General features: G+C 47.2%; 1 protein-coding gene across 1 annotated transcript in view; it reads right to left on the reverse strand.

Annotated features, from left to right (window-relative positions):
* LOC311310340 (uncharacterized protein) overlaps nucleotides 1-15,000 on the reverse strand; it is a 26,553-nt gene that overhangs the window by 3,681 nt on the left and 7,872 nt on the right. The window contains exons 3-16 of the mRNA XM_084439791.1: nucleotides 14,842-14,876; nucleotides 14,607-14,644; nucleotides 14,059-14,152; nucleotides 13,648-13,730; nucleotides 13,506-13,563; nucleotides 11,128-11,253; nucleotides 10,414-10,442; nucleotides 10,280-10,316; nucleotides 9,333-9,411; nucleotides 9,130-9,160; nucleotides 8,984-9,011; nucleotides 8,729-8,834; nucleotides 952-989; nucleotides 257-294 (exon numbers count right to left, since the gene is read on the reverse strand). Coding sequence (XP_084295917.1) covers nucleotides 257-294; nucleotides 952-989; nucleotides 8,729-8,834; nucleotides 8,984-9,011; nucleotides 9,130-9,160; nucleotides 9,333-9,411; nucleotides 10,280-10,316; nucleotides 10,414-10,442; nucleotides 11,128-11,253; nucleotides 13,506-13,563; nucleotides 13,648-13,730; nucleotides 14,059-14,152; nucleotides 14,607-14,644; nucleotides 14,842-14,876 — 820 coding nt within the window. The remainder of the gene's footprint in view (nucleotides 1-256; nucleotides 295-951; nucleotides 990-8,728; nucleotides 8,835-8,983; nucleotides 9,012-9,129; nucleotides 9,161-9,332; nucleotides 9,412-10,279; nucleotides 10,317-10,413; nucleotides 10,443-11,127; nucleotides 11,254-13,505; nucleotides 13,564-13,647; nucleotides 13,731-14,058; nucleotides 14,153-14,606; nucleotides 14,645-14,841; nucleotides 14,877-15,000) is intronic.

Genomic DNA, 15,000 nt, shown 5'->3' on the forward strand with positions numbered 1-15,000 from the left:
GGGCGGCTGTGGCTCAGTAGGAGAGCGGGTCGTCTAATGATCGCAGGGTCGGAGGTTCAAATTCCACCTCCTCCCATCCACATGTAGAAGTGTCCTTGGGCAGGACATTCAACCCCAAATTGCTCCCAATGAGCAGACAAGCACCTTGCATGGCAGCTGACTGCTATTGGTGTCGCCATTCATTGTAAAGCGCTATATAAGTGCTGTCCATTGATCTATTCTAGCAGAGACTTTTCTGAGAGACAAACACACTCACCTCAGGGGGCGTGGCCGTCTTCACACCAGAGAAGGACGCTGTGACAGAGACACACAACACATAATTAGACTGCAATACAACGATAAGATTGACATTGTTCATCAATTAAGAATCTAGAGTCTGTCGCTCATAAGGCCTCGCTTGTTGTGACCACAAAGTCATTTAGTAGATGCTTCTATCCAAAGCAACTTATTATGAGCTAATGTTGGGGTTAAGTGCCTTGCTCAAGGGCACAGCTGATTGATGGGAAAGAGCAACCTTTCATTGGCTGGACGCTGTAAACCCCTGGTCTACCTCCCTGGTCTACCTCCCCAGGTTAAAGCTGTGAACCCCTGGTCTACCTCCCTGGTGTACCTCCCTGGTCGACCCCCCCAGGTTAAAGCTGTGACCCCCTGGTCGACCCCCCCAGGTTAAAGCTGTGACCCCCTGGTCGACCCCCCCAGGTTAAAGCTGTGACCCCCTGGTCGACCCCCCCAGGTTAAAGCTGTGAACCCCTGGTCGACCCCCCCAGGTTAAAGCTGTGACCCCCTGGTCGACCCCCCAAGGTTAAAGCTGTGACCACCTGGTCGACCCCCCCAGGTTAAAGCTGTGAACCCCTGGTCGACCCCCCCAGGTTAAAGCTGTGACCCCCTGGTCGACCCCCCCAGGTTAAAGCTGTGACCCCCTGGTCGACCCCCCCAGGTTAAAGTACGTACCTGCTGAGGGAGCCTCTGCTACTGGTGGAGGAGGGGGGCTGGGGGACAGAGACCACAGGCCCAGTGTTAGTTGGGGGCCAAGCAGCGAAGCTGCGAAGGCCACCATTGTTCTTGTACCTTTTCTTATTATTTATTGGGGGCCAAGCAGCGAAGCTGCGAAGGCCACCATTGTGTTTGTACCTTTTCTTATTATTGGGGGCCAAGCAGTGAAGCTGCGTAGGCCACCACTAAGTTTCTACCTTTTCTTATTTCTTTATTGGGGGCCAAGCAGCAAAGCTGCGTAGGCCACCATTAAGTTTCTACCTTTTCTTATTGGGGGCCAAGCAGCGAAGCTGCGTAGGCCACCACAAAGTTTCTACCTTTTCTTCTTTCTTTCTTTCTTTCTTTCTTTCTTTCTTTCTTTCTTTCTTTCTTTCTTTTTCTTTCTTTCTTTCTTTCTATTACTCTGCCATTGTAGTCTATGGCAGCCCATAGAAGCGTATGGTAGAAAGTTATGAAAATTGGCACACTCATTCGATACAGTGCCCTGACCCTCCTCACCAAGTCTCATGTCCAGACCTCGCCCTCTCTAGCGCCACCAACGTGTCAAAGTTGGAGGTGCATTTATGCATGCAGCTTTTCTTCAGCAAGTCCAATTTTCAAACTTCAGGTGTCCTTCAATTCCTTGGCTCAAGCCGGATTCAACGCACTCTTATGACGTCATTGTGGCCATCTTGGCTTCTCCGCCATTTTGAATGATGTGCAATACCCTTAAAATGTATCTCCTCCTAGGAACTTTCACCAATCTGCACGAAAATCAGTGGATGTTATCTATACACCAATGTCTACAAAGGATGTACAGGGATTTTTGATTATCCATTGCGTTCGCTTGTGACAGCCAATCAAAATTGGCAGAAAAGCTGCAAAAGAGGAACTGGGGTCATATCTCAGTAATGTTTTAATCTATCAAAACCACATTTGGCACACTCATCCGGGACACACCCATGACATCTGTCACCAAGCCTCATGTTGACATCTCGTGCACTCTAGCGCCACCAGCGTGTCAAAGTTGGAGTTGCGTTTATGCCAGTAACTTTTGAACTGTATGTCCAATCTTCAAAATTATGGTAACAATGGATTCCCTGACTCATGCTGAGTTCAAAACACCCCATGGTTTCATTATTACTTCATTTGTTTGATTGCAGAATGAAAGGAACACTTTTTGTCTTCTGCACAATTTCACCAGTTTCAGAGTGGTGAAAGGCGCATTTTTGAAAAAGTCACACATTTTCTAAACTGCCATCCCTCTTCTAATTCTCACAGCTCATACACATTTTATATATCACGTTCACATGACTCTTGGGATTCATAAAATCAAAAAAGCTAATCTCTCCGATGTATATTTTTCACTCTGTGACAGTTCGAATGATGACTCCCCCCCTCCATTGAAATCAATGGAGCCACGCTCTAGAAAATCTCTCTTCGCTCTAGAATCTCTAACTGTTTCTAACTCTTCACCTCTCCTACACTTCTGAAGACCGAAGGACATATTATACATGGAAATGTTTGCGTGATTGTCTGGATTCTGAAGAAGTAAATAGTTGAGCTATGCTATGTATACTTTTCGCTGTGTGCCAATTTAAACAACGACACCCCCCCCCTCTCACTCTACCGAGAGGAAGCAACCCTACCAGGTGACATTAATTAAGTGCTCAGGACTCACTCTACCAAGAGGAAGCATAAGCTGACATTATCCACTCAAATCTGCCAATCGCTTTCGCAAGATCCGTCGTGGCACATTGGGTAGCGCGTCTCGCAAGCAGCGAGTTCAGGGTTCGATTCCCGTTCATCCAAAAGGCATTCTTATAATTATTGTAATTATGCTGCTGTGGAAGTTAATGGCAGACAACAGAATCGTTGTCGGCCGCTGCTGCCAGTTAAAAGTTGTGAAATTTGGCTCACAGACCAGGGACTCTTGTGCCTCTTGTTTAGAGTAAGTAATATGTGTGTATTACAAATGTTTGCCATGTGGGGGAGGCATTGCATCTTTGAGTAACTTGTAGGCCTACTGGCACGCGTAGAATCACTGCAACAGTCTATTTATACAATGTTTCCAAGGCAAAAATGTAGGCTAAATGCGTAGAATACAGATGCTCCTAACTGACCCAACATTCCATTCAATACAAATGGGAAATTAAAACTGAAACCATACCGAACTGAATGCGATCATAAGCGCACCAGTACGGGTACAGTAGCCTACGGATCGGTATTTATATGGAAAATAGGTTCATGTGGACTTGCCATCCTGTCAATAGAGAAAGACTACAAGGACATCATAGGATTCATAGCCGAGTTTGCGGAAAGGAAAGCAGGGAGGAAAATGCTGGCCTGATTATTCTCGTCATATGGTGAGTAACATTTTACGTCCATAATAATGTGTTTAATGCATAACTTAATGTGGGTGTGACTGCTTTAAAAATCCTAACTATAAACATGGTTGTAGGCTACGCTAATCTAAATACTCATCATCTTCATTATCGTGAGTGCAGGGTCACAACAGTGGTTGCGCAGGTGCTTATTTTTTTTATATGTGACTAAAAAAGACATGCGTGCTGAGTTCATGTTGCGTCGCGGGTATAGTGCATTATAGTAGGCCTCGCGTTTTTGACTTCGCCTCAGGCCTCGCATATCTCCCAGACGGCCCTGTCGATTCGGCTCTTGCTGCATCTTACAGTACAGTACATCATATTCATGGGTTTTGTTGTAGAGACGATATCCCAGACAAGCACATACAGTAGAGACAATCACATAAGCTTATACAGTAAAGACAATCACATAGACATTTGCATACAGTAGAGAAAATCAGACGGAAGCACATACAGTAGACAATCACAGACATACAGTAGAGCAGAGAACATAACATACAATAGACACAATTACATAGACACAAGCACATACAGTACAGACAATCACATATAGTACAATAATGCGCTCCTCTTGTGTAAAATGCAGCAGACGGAACTTGGTTGCGTATTGTTTGCCATGTTCATGGCCATGTCCAAATAGTCAAAGTGGGTAAAGGAAATGCAGTGAGTGGGTGTAGACTTCTTTGGAGTAGGGGAAGGTTTTGAAGATTCAATGGAGTCTAGTTTGTCTGAATGGGAAGGTACAAGTGAAGAAGTGAAGAACACTGGCCAGACTCCTGTTTACCTTCATTGCCATCAGAAGGTAGGCCGTCTTTCGCTGGTGCAGCAAGAAATTCCACTCTAGGCTCCCATTTTGTAGTGTTCACTGACAACAACATTCTCGCAAACTTACAGGAGGTGAACCTGAGAAGCTTGGAGCAACAGTGGGCAGCCAGACTCTACAACTACCACTTCAACATCAAGTTCCAGCCTAACAAAACCAATGCTAATGCTGATGCCCTATCTCGAGTACCTGTGGATGGAGGAGAGGATGGTGAAGAGGAGGAGATCCTGGCCCTGAAGACTTTTCTCACCAGGGTGGAAAACCCATGCCCAGAAATGCTTAACTCTCCTGTTGACCTAGAAGATGTGCAGCTGGGCCGAATCCCCTGGAGAATGGAAGGACGCCCAGCAAAAAGATGACATGATTCGCCACATGCTGTTATCCTTGCAGACAGGGAAACTACCCAGTGCAACAGAAAGGATCGCAATGCAACGTGACACTCGGCAGATCCTCAAGGAGAGGAAGAGGCTGACTCTGAGGGAGGGAGTCTTGCATCAGTGTGTGAGGGACCCCAACACCGCAAACTCCATCTTTCAGCTGGTCCTCCCTACAGCCTTGAAAGAGAAGGTGTGGCAGAATTTCCACGAACGGGCTGGCCACACGGGTGTGGGAAAGACTTTAGCTCTCATCCGCTGCCCACGAGTGTTGAGTATTAGACCAGCCTACTTTTCTTGTTTTATTGAGCTGAATGATTTTCATAGTTTGCAGTGGTTGAAGTTTGCAGTGGTTATAACGTTTGCTGTTTACCAAGTTTGCAGTGTAGTTGCAGTCCGACAAACATATCTCTAAAGCCTTCAAAACATCAGTCGCATTTGCTTCATCTTTCGTGTGGTCAGCTTGGCCCCCACAACGCTGCTTGCAGCTTTAATTTATTATTATTATTATTCCTCTGCCATTGTAGTCTATGGCAGCCCATAGAAGCGTATGGTAGAAAGTTATGAAAATATATGTCTGACATATATGTCTGACTTTCGAAATTCTCGGAACCATCCTTGACCCTTGTCAAACATGTCGCCACGTCAGTCTAGCCTTGTACTTGCACCATTATGTTTCTACCTTTTCTTATTATTGGGGGCCAAGCAGCGAAGCTGTGTAGGCCACCATTAAGTTTCTACCTTTTCTTATTTATTAATTCCTCTGCCATTGTAGTCTATGGTAGCCCATAGAAGCGTATGGTAGAAAGTTATGAAAATTGGCACACACATTCAGGACAGTCCCCTGAGTCGCCTCACCAAGTGTCATGTCCACAGCTTGAACCCTCTAGCGCCACCAACGTGTCAAAGTTGGCAATGCTTTTATTCATGCAACTTTTGACCTGTAAGTCTGATTTTGAAAAACGAGGAAATCCTTTGGAATCCTTGGTTCAAACCGAGTTCAACGCACCTCATGACGTCATTGTCTGCCATATTGGATTTCCCGCCATTTTGTACTTTGTGTAAAACACTTAAAATGTATCTCCTCCTAGGTTTTTTCACCAATCTGCACAAAACGCAGTATGCACAATCTATAGACTGATGTCCACAAAAATCTTACAGGGATTTTTGATTGTCCATTGCGTTCGCTCGTGACAGCCAATCAAAATTGGCAGAAAAGCTGCAAAACAGGAACTGGGGTCATATCTCAGTAATGTTTTAATCTATCACCTATCATCTAACCTATCTAACACCACATCATCTATCATAACACCCATGACATCTGTCACCAAGCCTCATGTTGACATCTTGTGCACTCTAGCGCCACCAGCGTGTCAAAGTTGGAGAATTATGGTAGCAATGGATTCCCTGGCTCATGCTGAGTTCAAAACACCCCATGGTTTCATTATTACTTCATTTGTTTGATTGCAGAATGCAAGGAACACTTTTTGTCTTCTGCACAATTTCACCACTTTCAGAGTGTACGTCAATATATCTCCTCTTCAACTTTCACCAATCTGCACGAAAATCGGTGGATGTCATCTATACACCAATGTCTACAAGGCTTACATGCCTTGTGGGCTAGGGTGATTCTGATTTATTCTTCTGCCATTGGAGTCTATGGCAGCCCATAAAACCGTATGGTAAAAAGATGTGAAAATTGGCACAGTTATTCATGATAGTCCCCTGAGTCTTTTCACCGAGACCCATGTCCACAGCTCGAACCTTCTAGCGCCACCAACATGTCATAGTTGGAGGTGCATTTGTGCACGCAACTTTTGACCTGTAAGCACGATTTTCAAAAACGAGGTACCGTTGGAATCCCTGGCTCATGCCGAGTTCATCGCACCTTATGATGTCATTTTCCGCCAATGGGATTTCCCACCATTTTGTATTTTGTGTAAATCACTTAAAATGCATCTTCTCCTAGGGATTTTCACCAATCTACATGAAACTGGCTGTACACATTCTCTAGACCAATGTCCACAAAATCGTTACAGGGATTTTCGATTGTTGAAGGCGTTCACTCACTACAGCCAATCGAATTTGGCGTCCAAGCCGCCAAACAGGAAGTGTGGTCATACCTCAGTAATGTTTTGATGTATCATAACCACATTAGGCACACTTATCGGGGACGGTCCTGTTACCCCTGTCACAAAGTCTTCGGGGACGGTCCTGTTACCCCTGTCACAAAGTCTATGTCGACACCTCAAACTCTCTAGCGCCACCAACCTGTCAAAGTTGGAAGTGCGTTTATTCTGAACCGTATGCCCGATTTTCAAAACTGCGGTAGGGATTCTAACGCGGCTATGGCGTGTTTCACTTGTTGTCTTTGATGCGCTGGTCACGTGTCCTGCTTGGCCCCCACATTGCTGCTTGCAGCTATATTTACTACTGTTATTACTGTTATTAGTGTTAGTTACTACTGTTATTACTGTTATTAGTGTTAGTTAGGTGGGCTAGTTTGTAAAAGCTAGCCCAACTTGTGATATTCCCACTATCTCTTTCTTTCTTTCTTATTCTTTTCTCCTCAGTTTTTTGGCCCTTAACTACTTCTTCATACTTTGTGCAAGAAACTTCATTCAAACTTTAAAATGTTCATCGTCTTTAGCTGTTTCCCGGATGTATTCAGATTTTTTATATTTTTTATATTTTTTTAGTAATTTAACTTTTAATAGTAACCTTTGTGCCATTGAAACTGCTGGTGGAATGTTCAGTATCATTATGTTTTCCCTGAGTGGGTTAGAGACACACGGTCTTCACCGGTGGAGTCAGGTAGGTGGACCGGAGAGGGGTTCACTGTCCCCGACTGGCTGTGACCCAAGGGGGCGGAGCCTAACCAGCACGCCACTATCCACGCCACGGGCCCCACAACTCAGCCCCTGAGTGGGCTAGAGACACACGGTCTTCACCGGTGGAGTCAGGTAGGTGGCCCGGAGAGGGGTACACTGTCCCTGACCAGCTCTGACCTGACGGGGCGGAGTCTCGCCACCACGCCACTGTCCACGCCACAGACCCCACAATTCAGCCCCTGAGTGGGCTAGAGACACACAGTCTTCACCAGTGGGTGCATGGAGATTGCCCAGTCCATAGTAGTTCTAGCAGTAGCTGTTACATACAGCTGCAGCAGCTAGCCCACCTCACATTTTCTCCAGGAAATGTACTTTCTAATTACTACTGTTATTACTGTTATTACTTTTAGTTACTATTGTTATTACTGTTATTAGTGTTAGTTACTACTGTTATTACTGTTATTAGTGTTAGTTACTACTGTTATTACTGTTATTAGTGTTAGTTACTACTGTTATTACTGTTAGTTACTACTGTTATTACTGTTATTAGTGTTAGTTACTACTGTTATTACTGTTATTAGTGTTAGTTCCTACTGTTATTACTGTTATTACTGTTAGTTACTACTGTTTTTACTGTTATTAGTGTTAGTTACTACTGTTATTACTGTTATTAGTGTTAGTTACTACTGTTATTACTGTTATTACTGTTAGTTACTACTGTTATTACTGTTATTAGTGTTAGTTACTAATGTTATTACTGTTATTAGTGTTAGTTAGTGTTATTACTGTTATTAGTGTTATTACTGTTATTAGTGTTAGTTAGTGTTATTACTGTTATTAGTGTTATTACTGTTATCAGTGTTAGTTATTAGCGTTATTGCTGTTATAAGTGTTAGTTATAAGTGTTAGTGTTAGTTATTATGGACTGTCTGGACCCTGACTATTTTCACAGCAATCGTGTCTGTGATGCACTCTGTAACAGCGCTCTATGAATGCTCTGTGACCCACTCTGTAACAGCGCTCTATGAATGCAGTCACTATCCTCATAATCATGGTTATCATCTTTCGAGCTGACATCATCATCATCATCATCATCTAGACAGAAAGACAGATATCAGATGTGCTGATCTCCCAGGGGGACATTCCTTGGCTGTAGCTTGGCTGGTTCACCCCCCCCCCCCCAAACCCCTCCTACCAGGGTTCACCCCCCCCCCACGCCCCCTCTCCTACCAGGGTTCACCCCCCCCCCCCCCACGCCCCCTCTCCTACCAGGGTTTGGGCTCCCCCCCCCACGCCCCCTCTCCTACCAGGGTTTGGACCCCCCCCCCACGCCCCCTCTCCTACCAGGGTTTGGGCTCCTTCAGGGAGGCAGGGAAGGGGGGCTTGTTCCTCAGGGTGGGTGGGGGCAGCTTCCCAGGGAACGTGGAGCGTCTCGTATCCATGGTTGGAGCTGGAGGGATGGGGGGGGCAGGGTTATACAGACACTGAGCTGCTAGGGTTAGGGGTAGGGTTTGTTTGTTTGCTTGTTTGTTTGTGACCATACTTGTCAGTATTGGGTCTGTCCGAGTGTCTCACTGCAGGGAGGAAGCTGTCCCTTACCTGGCTTTGATTCCACCAAGTATGAACTCTGAAACACATGGAGAGATTTACAAAAAGGTTTGTGTACAGTATATGTGTGTGTGTGTGTGTGTGTGTGTGTGTGTGTGTGTGTGTGTGTGTGTGTGTGTGTGAACAGGGTAACTCACAGACTTGGCTCTGGGCACTGGGGGCTTCACCCTACAGACAGACAAGCATATGACGAATCCTGAACACTGATCTACCACACACACACACACACCTGACTCTGGGGTAGTGGTCTGGTAACACACACACACACACACACACACACACACACACACACACACACACACACACACCCCTGACCCTGGGGTAGTGGTCTGGTACTTACAAGGGCATGGAGGGCAGGGCTGGGGATGCCTTGGGTGGGAGTGGCATCCTCATTGGTCCCCGAGGATGGGGCTGGCACGCTGGAGGCAGAGGACGGGCCAATCATCATCATCATCATCATCAGGGACGTGCACAGATAGACACAAGGTGGTGCTAGAGCACCTGCCCTTTGCCCTCTGGACAAGGCAAGTGCCTTTTTGAAAGTTACTTTTTTTCTTTTCTTTAACAGTGTAGGCCTACTGTATGTGGCCAATGGTGACATCGATGGATTCTCGATTAAAAGTGTGTAATAATAATGCCCCAAAATGCGTTGTAATTTTGCCAGCCCCCCCCCCCCACACACACACCGTGCCCCTCCCCTCCCTCTCTTCCGTTGTCAACGGTAAACGCGAAAAGCGGACACAAACGGAGGCGCGCTACCCCTCCACTACCCTTTCCCCATCCAGAGTGCCTGAGTGATGACAGCTAACCAGCCAGGTAACACATAAATGAAACGAGTGTATTGTTTGCCCCCTAAGCCTCAGTTGCAAAACTATAACTTGCATTTATTTGTCTCTGTTGTGAAGTCTCATACAGCATCAAACAGCTGAGCATAAATTAGCCGACTGCCCACCAGCTTAACAAGCTAGACGCTAGGATTTAAATGGATTTAACGTAATGATGACCACCACACCACCAATGTCGGTCGAATTTGTTGTTGGTACAGCATGTGAAACTATCAGTATACTTAAGCTCGCGCTTATTATAATATAATAATAATAATAAAAATGCGACAATCAAAATACAAATTATCTGTCAGCACCCCCCCGTCAACATCTCGCCGTGCAAGGTGCCCTAATTTTTCACTGAGCACCTGCCCCCCAAAATGTCTGTGCACGCCACTGATCCTCATCATCATCATGATCATCATCATCTCACTATCATCCTTTATTTAACCAGACAACTGACCTGCCGTGGGCTCCAGGTACAAGTCATCACTGTCTTCCTGAAACACACACACACACACACACATCATCACTCCTGGCTGATCTGACCGATGGTATCCTGTAAGGTGAGTGTGTCTCCAGATCTAGGCTGCTCACCTGTCCTTCGTTGGGGTCAAGGTAGACATCTAGACAGAAAGAGAGAGGTCAGTTCACTCTGTAACTGTGTACTATGTTACTATCTATGTAACTATGTACTGTAACTGTGTTACTGTGTCCTATGTTACTATCTATGTAACTGTGTTACTGTGTTACTGTGTAAATGTGTAATTGTATTACTGCGTAATTGTGTAACTGTGTACAGTAACCGTAGTCCTTTTACTGTGTAACTGTGTAACTGTGTATTAATGTAGCTGTATGAACTGTGTAACTGTAGTCCTGTTACTGTGTCCTGTGATACTTTGCTACTTTTTACTTTTGTTCTCTGTCCCGTTACTCTGTTCCATGTTAGGGGCCAGGGTCTAGGTTATGTTACTGTGTTAAGGCCTATGTTATGTCCCTCTGTCCTATGTTAGGGCCTACTACCCAGATAGCAAGCGGATGTGTAATGATTCTGGGCCATATATGGGCCGGAACTAAGCCACAAGGGCCAGATCTGGCCTGTATATGGCCCAGATCCACTTGCTATCTGGGTATGTGGTGGAGGGTGATTTCGCTGCCTCATACAGACACCTAGTGGTGAAACTAGGTAATGTAAGAACACAACCGAGATTCACTCAACCAAGTCGGTTAGCCAATCAGTGACATTGATTTAGATGTTGGTAGCGTAAATAGCCTGGATGTATAAATCAACTAAGTGACAGCAGAGTTTACCCTCCTCAAAGTTCGAGGCTGGGGCCGGAGCCAGGGCCGGGGCAGGGGCCGGACGGCCAGGGGAAGAGGCAGCCTTCTTTGGGGCAGATTTCTTCCCTGGTTTTTCTTTTCTATCGACCTCAGGAGCTGAATGAAAGAGAGAGAGAGAGAGAGAGAGAGAGAGAGAGAAAGAGAGAGACAAAGAGAGAGAGTGAGAGACAGAGAGAGAGAGAGAGAAAGAGAGAGACAGGGAGAGAGAGAGAAAGAGAGAGACAGAGAGAGAGACAGAGAGATAGACACATAGAGAGACAGAGAGGAGAGAGACAGAGAGAGAGAGAGGTATAGTAGGGGATAATGAGAGAGATAGAGAGGAGAGAGACAGAGAGGAGAGAGAGGTATAGTAGGGGATATTGAGAGAGACAGAGAGAGACAGAGAGGAGAGAGACAGAGAGGAGAGAGACAGAGAGAGAGAGGTATAGTAGGGGATATTGAGAGAGACAGAGAGAGAGACAGAGAGGAGAGATACAGAGAGGAGAGAGACAGAGAGGAGAGAGACAGAGAGAGAGAGAGAGAGAGAGAGAGAGGAGAGAGACAGAGAGGAGAGAGACAGAGAGAGAGACAGAGAGGAGAGAGACAGAGAGTGTTACGGCTCGCATGCCCTCGCCTCCACAACCGCCTCCCTCTCTCCCCTCTGGGCCCGCTGCGCGCTCGGGGCGTCCTACGCGCTCTGCCGCACGGCGCATCAGCCCGGGCATACAACGCTCTGACTCTCCGGAGTTTCCCCCCACTGCCGGGCGTTCCCCGTCTCCGGCCAGCTCCGCGGACTCGGCAGTCTCCTCCCTCTCCGGTGACGAAGAGTCGGATCCCGACATGCCCAGCACATCGGCCCGTGCGCAAAGACAAGAACGGCGCGCTCGTCTCCGACGATGACGCGGGCGCGGCTCTACTCACCGGTTTCCAATTATCATCACCACACCTGTCCCTCGTTCTGCAATCACCTTCAACCTCTACAAGAACCTGGTCTACACTCCACTCATCGCCAGATCTTACCATAATACTCTTGTGGTAAAGTATAGCCTAGCCTACAATCTCCTTACCCGTATTTTGTAGTGTTTTTTTCCCGTTCCCCGTTTGTGATTACTCTCACTCACCCTGCCTCCCCTCCTCATCTCTCCAGTTCCTGCCTGACCCACGTCTGTACGATTACCCCGCTCCTGCCTGACCATCGCCTGTACGACCCCGCTCCTGCCTGACCATCGCCTGTACGACAACCCCGCTCCTGCCTGACCATCGCCTGTACGACAACGCTCCTGCCTGACCATCGCCTGTACGACAACCCCGCTCCTGCCTGAACATCGCCTGTACGACAACCCCGCTCCTGCCTGACCATCGCCTGTACGACAACCCCGCTCCTGCCTGACCATCGCCTGTACGACAACCCCGCTCCTGCCTGACCATCGCCTGTACGACTACCACGCTCCTGCCTGACCATCGGCTGTACGACTACCACATCCCCCTTTGTGATCTTATTAAATCGCCCCTCCGGGCTTTACCGTTCCTTGCCTCCTCCTTTCCTGTTGCGCCTGGGTCCCAAACCAAACTCTAACAGAGAGGAGAGAGAGGGAGAGAGACAGAGAGGAGAGAGACAGAGAGGAGAGAGGTATAGTAGGGGATATTGAGAGAGACAGAGAGAGAAGGGAAGAGAGATATGCAGGCAGGTGGGTGGACTAACGATGATGACATCAGCCTCCAGGGCCTGGTCTGTTCTAGGGGTGGGTGTGTGTTCTAGGGGTGGGTGTCTGTTCTAGGGGTGTGTGTGTGTTCTAGGGGTGGGTGTGTGTTCTAGGGATGGGTGTGTGTTCTAGGGGTGGTTTTGTGTTCTAGGGGTGAGTGTGTGTTCTAGGGGTGGGTGTGTGTTCTAGGGGTGTGTGTGTGTTCTAGGGGTGGGTGGGTGTTCTAGGGGTGGTTTTGTGTTCTAGGGGTGAGTGTGTGTTCTAGGGGTGAGTGTGTGTTCTAGGGGTGGGTGTGTGTTCTAGGGGTGGGTGGGTGTTCTAGGGGTGGGTGGGTGTTCTAGGGGTGGTTTTGTGTTCTAGGGGTGAGTGTGTGTTCTAGGGGTGAGTGTGTGTTCTAGGGGTGGGTGTGTGTTCTAGGGGTGGGTGGGTGTTCTAGGGGTGGGTGGGTGTTCTAGGGGTGGTTTTGTGTTCTAGGGGTGAGTGTGTGTTCTAGGGGTGGGTGTGTGTTCTAGGGGTGGTTGTGTGTTCTAGGGGTGGGTGTGTGTTCTAGGGGTGGGGGGTGTTCTAGGGGTGGGTGTGATGGAGGGTTAGGGTTAGGAGCTGGTCTCACGTTTCTTGGTGTGATGGAGGGTTAGGGTTAGGGTTAGGGTTAGGAGCTGGTCTCACGTTTCTTGGTGTTGGGGTCGATGTAAAACTCCTCCTGGTATTTCTGAGGATGCTGCTTCTGTGAGAGAGGAGGACAACTGACTGACCCATACACACCGACAGAGACACTAGAGAGAGGCAGGTAGGGCGTTGCATTAGTTACCGAAGCCTTGCCCATAGGGGCCATCTTGGCTGGCCTGGGGGGAGGAGCCGCCTGCCGCTTAGGAACAGGATCGGGCGTCCGCTCTGTGGAACCCAGAAACAGCCAATCAGACGTCTCCAGGATGGACGCCGTTTACTGTGCAAACCAATCAGGGGGCTAGATATTTCTGAAGGCTGCTATAATAGATGGCTGCTATTGATGATTTTGGATTATTGTTGTTTCTGTTTGTGTTTTTATGTCTGTTTGTGTTTTTAATGTGTGTTTGTGTTTTTAATGTGTGCTGTACAACAAATTCTTTGAGGATATTAGAGTTTTTTAAGTCTATCCATGTGTATAAATGTGAGTTTACTGTACATGACTCAGTTAAAATGTATTTCTTCTGGTAGAGCTTGTGATGAAAGTGTGTGTTACCTAAATAAACGTTCTCCTCGAACTGTCTGGGAGGAACCTTTATGGCTGGACGCTCACAGGGGGGCGCCTCATATGTGTCCCCATCCTCCTCGTCCTGTCACACACGCACACACACACACCCACACACGCACACACGCACGCACGCACACACACACACGCACACACACACACACGCACGCACAGTAGTACAAGAGTTGAATTAGTTAAACTCACTATTTTTTGGGTGGCGTAGCTAACGTGATGTTTCTGGGACCTGAGATCAAACCCAGTGGGCAAAGTGAGAGGAGAAGCAATACTGACACGTTTGTTGTTCAAACTAAAAAGGCAATACATATATTTGTAAATGTATATATATATATACTGTATATATACTGACAAGTAATACAGTGACACTTGACACACACACACATAGAGTATATACAGTATGCATGTGTGTGTGTGTGTGTGTGTGTGTGTGTGTGTGTGTGTGTGTGTGTGTGTGTGTGTGCGTGCGTGCGTGCGTGTGCGTGTCTGCCTATGAATCATGGTGAACTGATTTTCCTACTTACAAACTCATCATCTGGCCAGCCACAACCTACATTGTTATCTGAAAGAGAGAGAGAGAAAGAGAGAAAGAGAGAAAGAGAGAGAGAGAGAGGGAGAGAGAGTGAGAGGGGGAGAGAGAGAGAGAAAGAGAGAGAGAAGGGGAGAGATGGAGAGAGAGAGAGAAAGAGAGAGTATCACACATGATGGGTGAGATAAAGAGGAACCCTGGTTTGGAGCAGAAGGTGGTTTGGAGCTCACCGGTCCTTGTAGGTGGAGGGGGAGGACTGCTGTGTCTGAGAGAGAGAGAGAGAGAGAGAGAGAGAGAGAGAGAGAGAGAGAGAGAGAGAGAGAGAGAGAGAGGGAGGGAGAGAGAGAGAGAGAGAGGGAGAGAGAGAGAGAGAGAGAGAGAGAGAGAGA

Source organism: Borostomias antarcticus (assembly GCF_949987555.1).
Source record: "Borostomias antarcticus genome assembly, chromosome: 6".
In the NCBI taxonomy this organism is placed as follows: Eukaryota; Metazoa; Chordata; class Actinopteri; order Stomiiformes; family Stomiidae; genus Borostomias; species Borostomias antarcticus.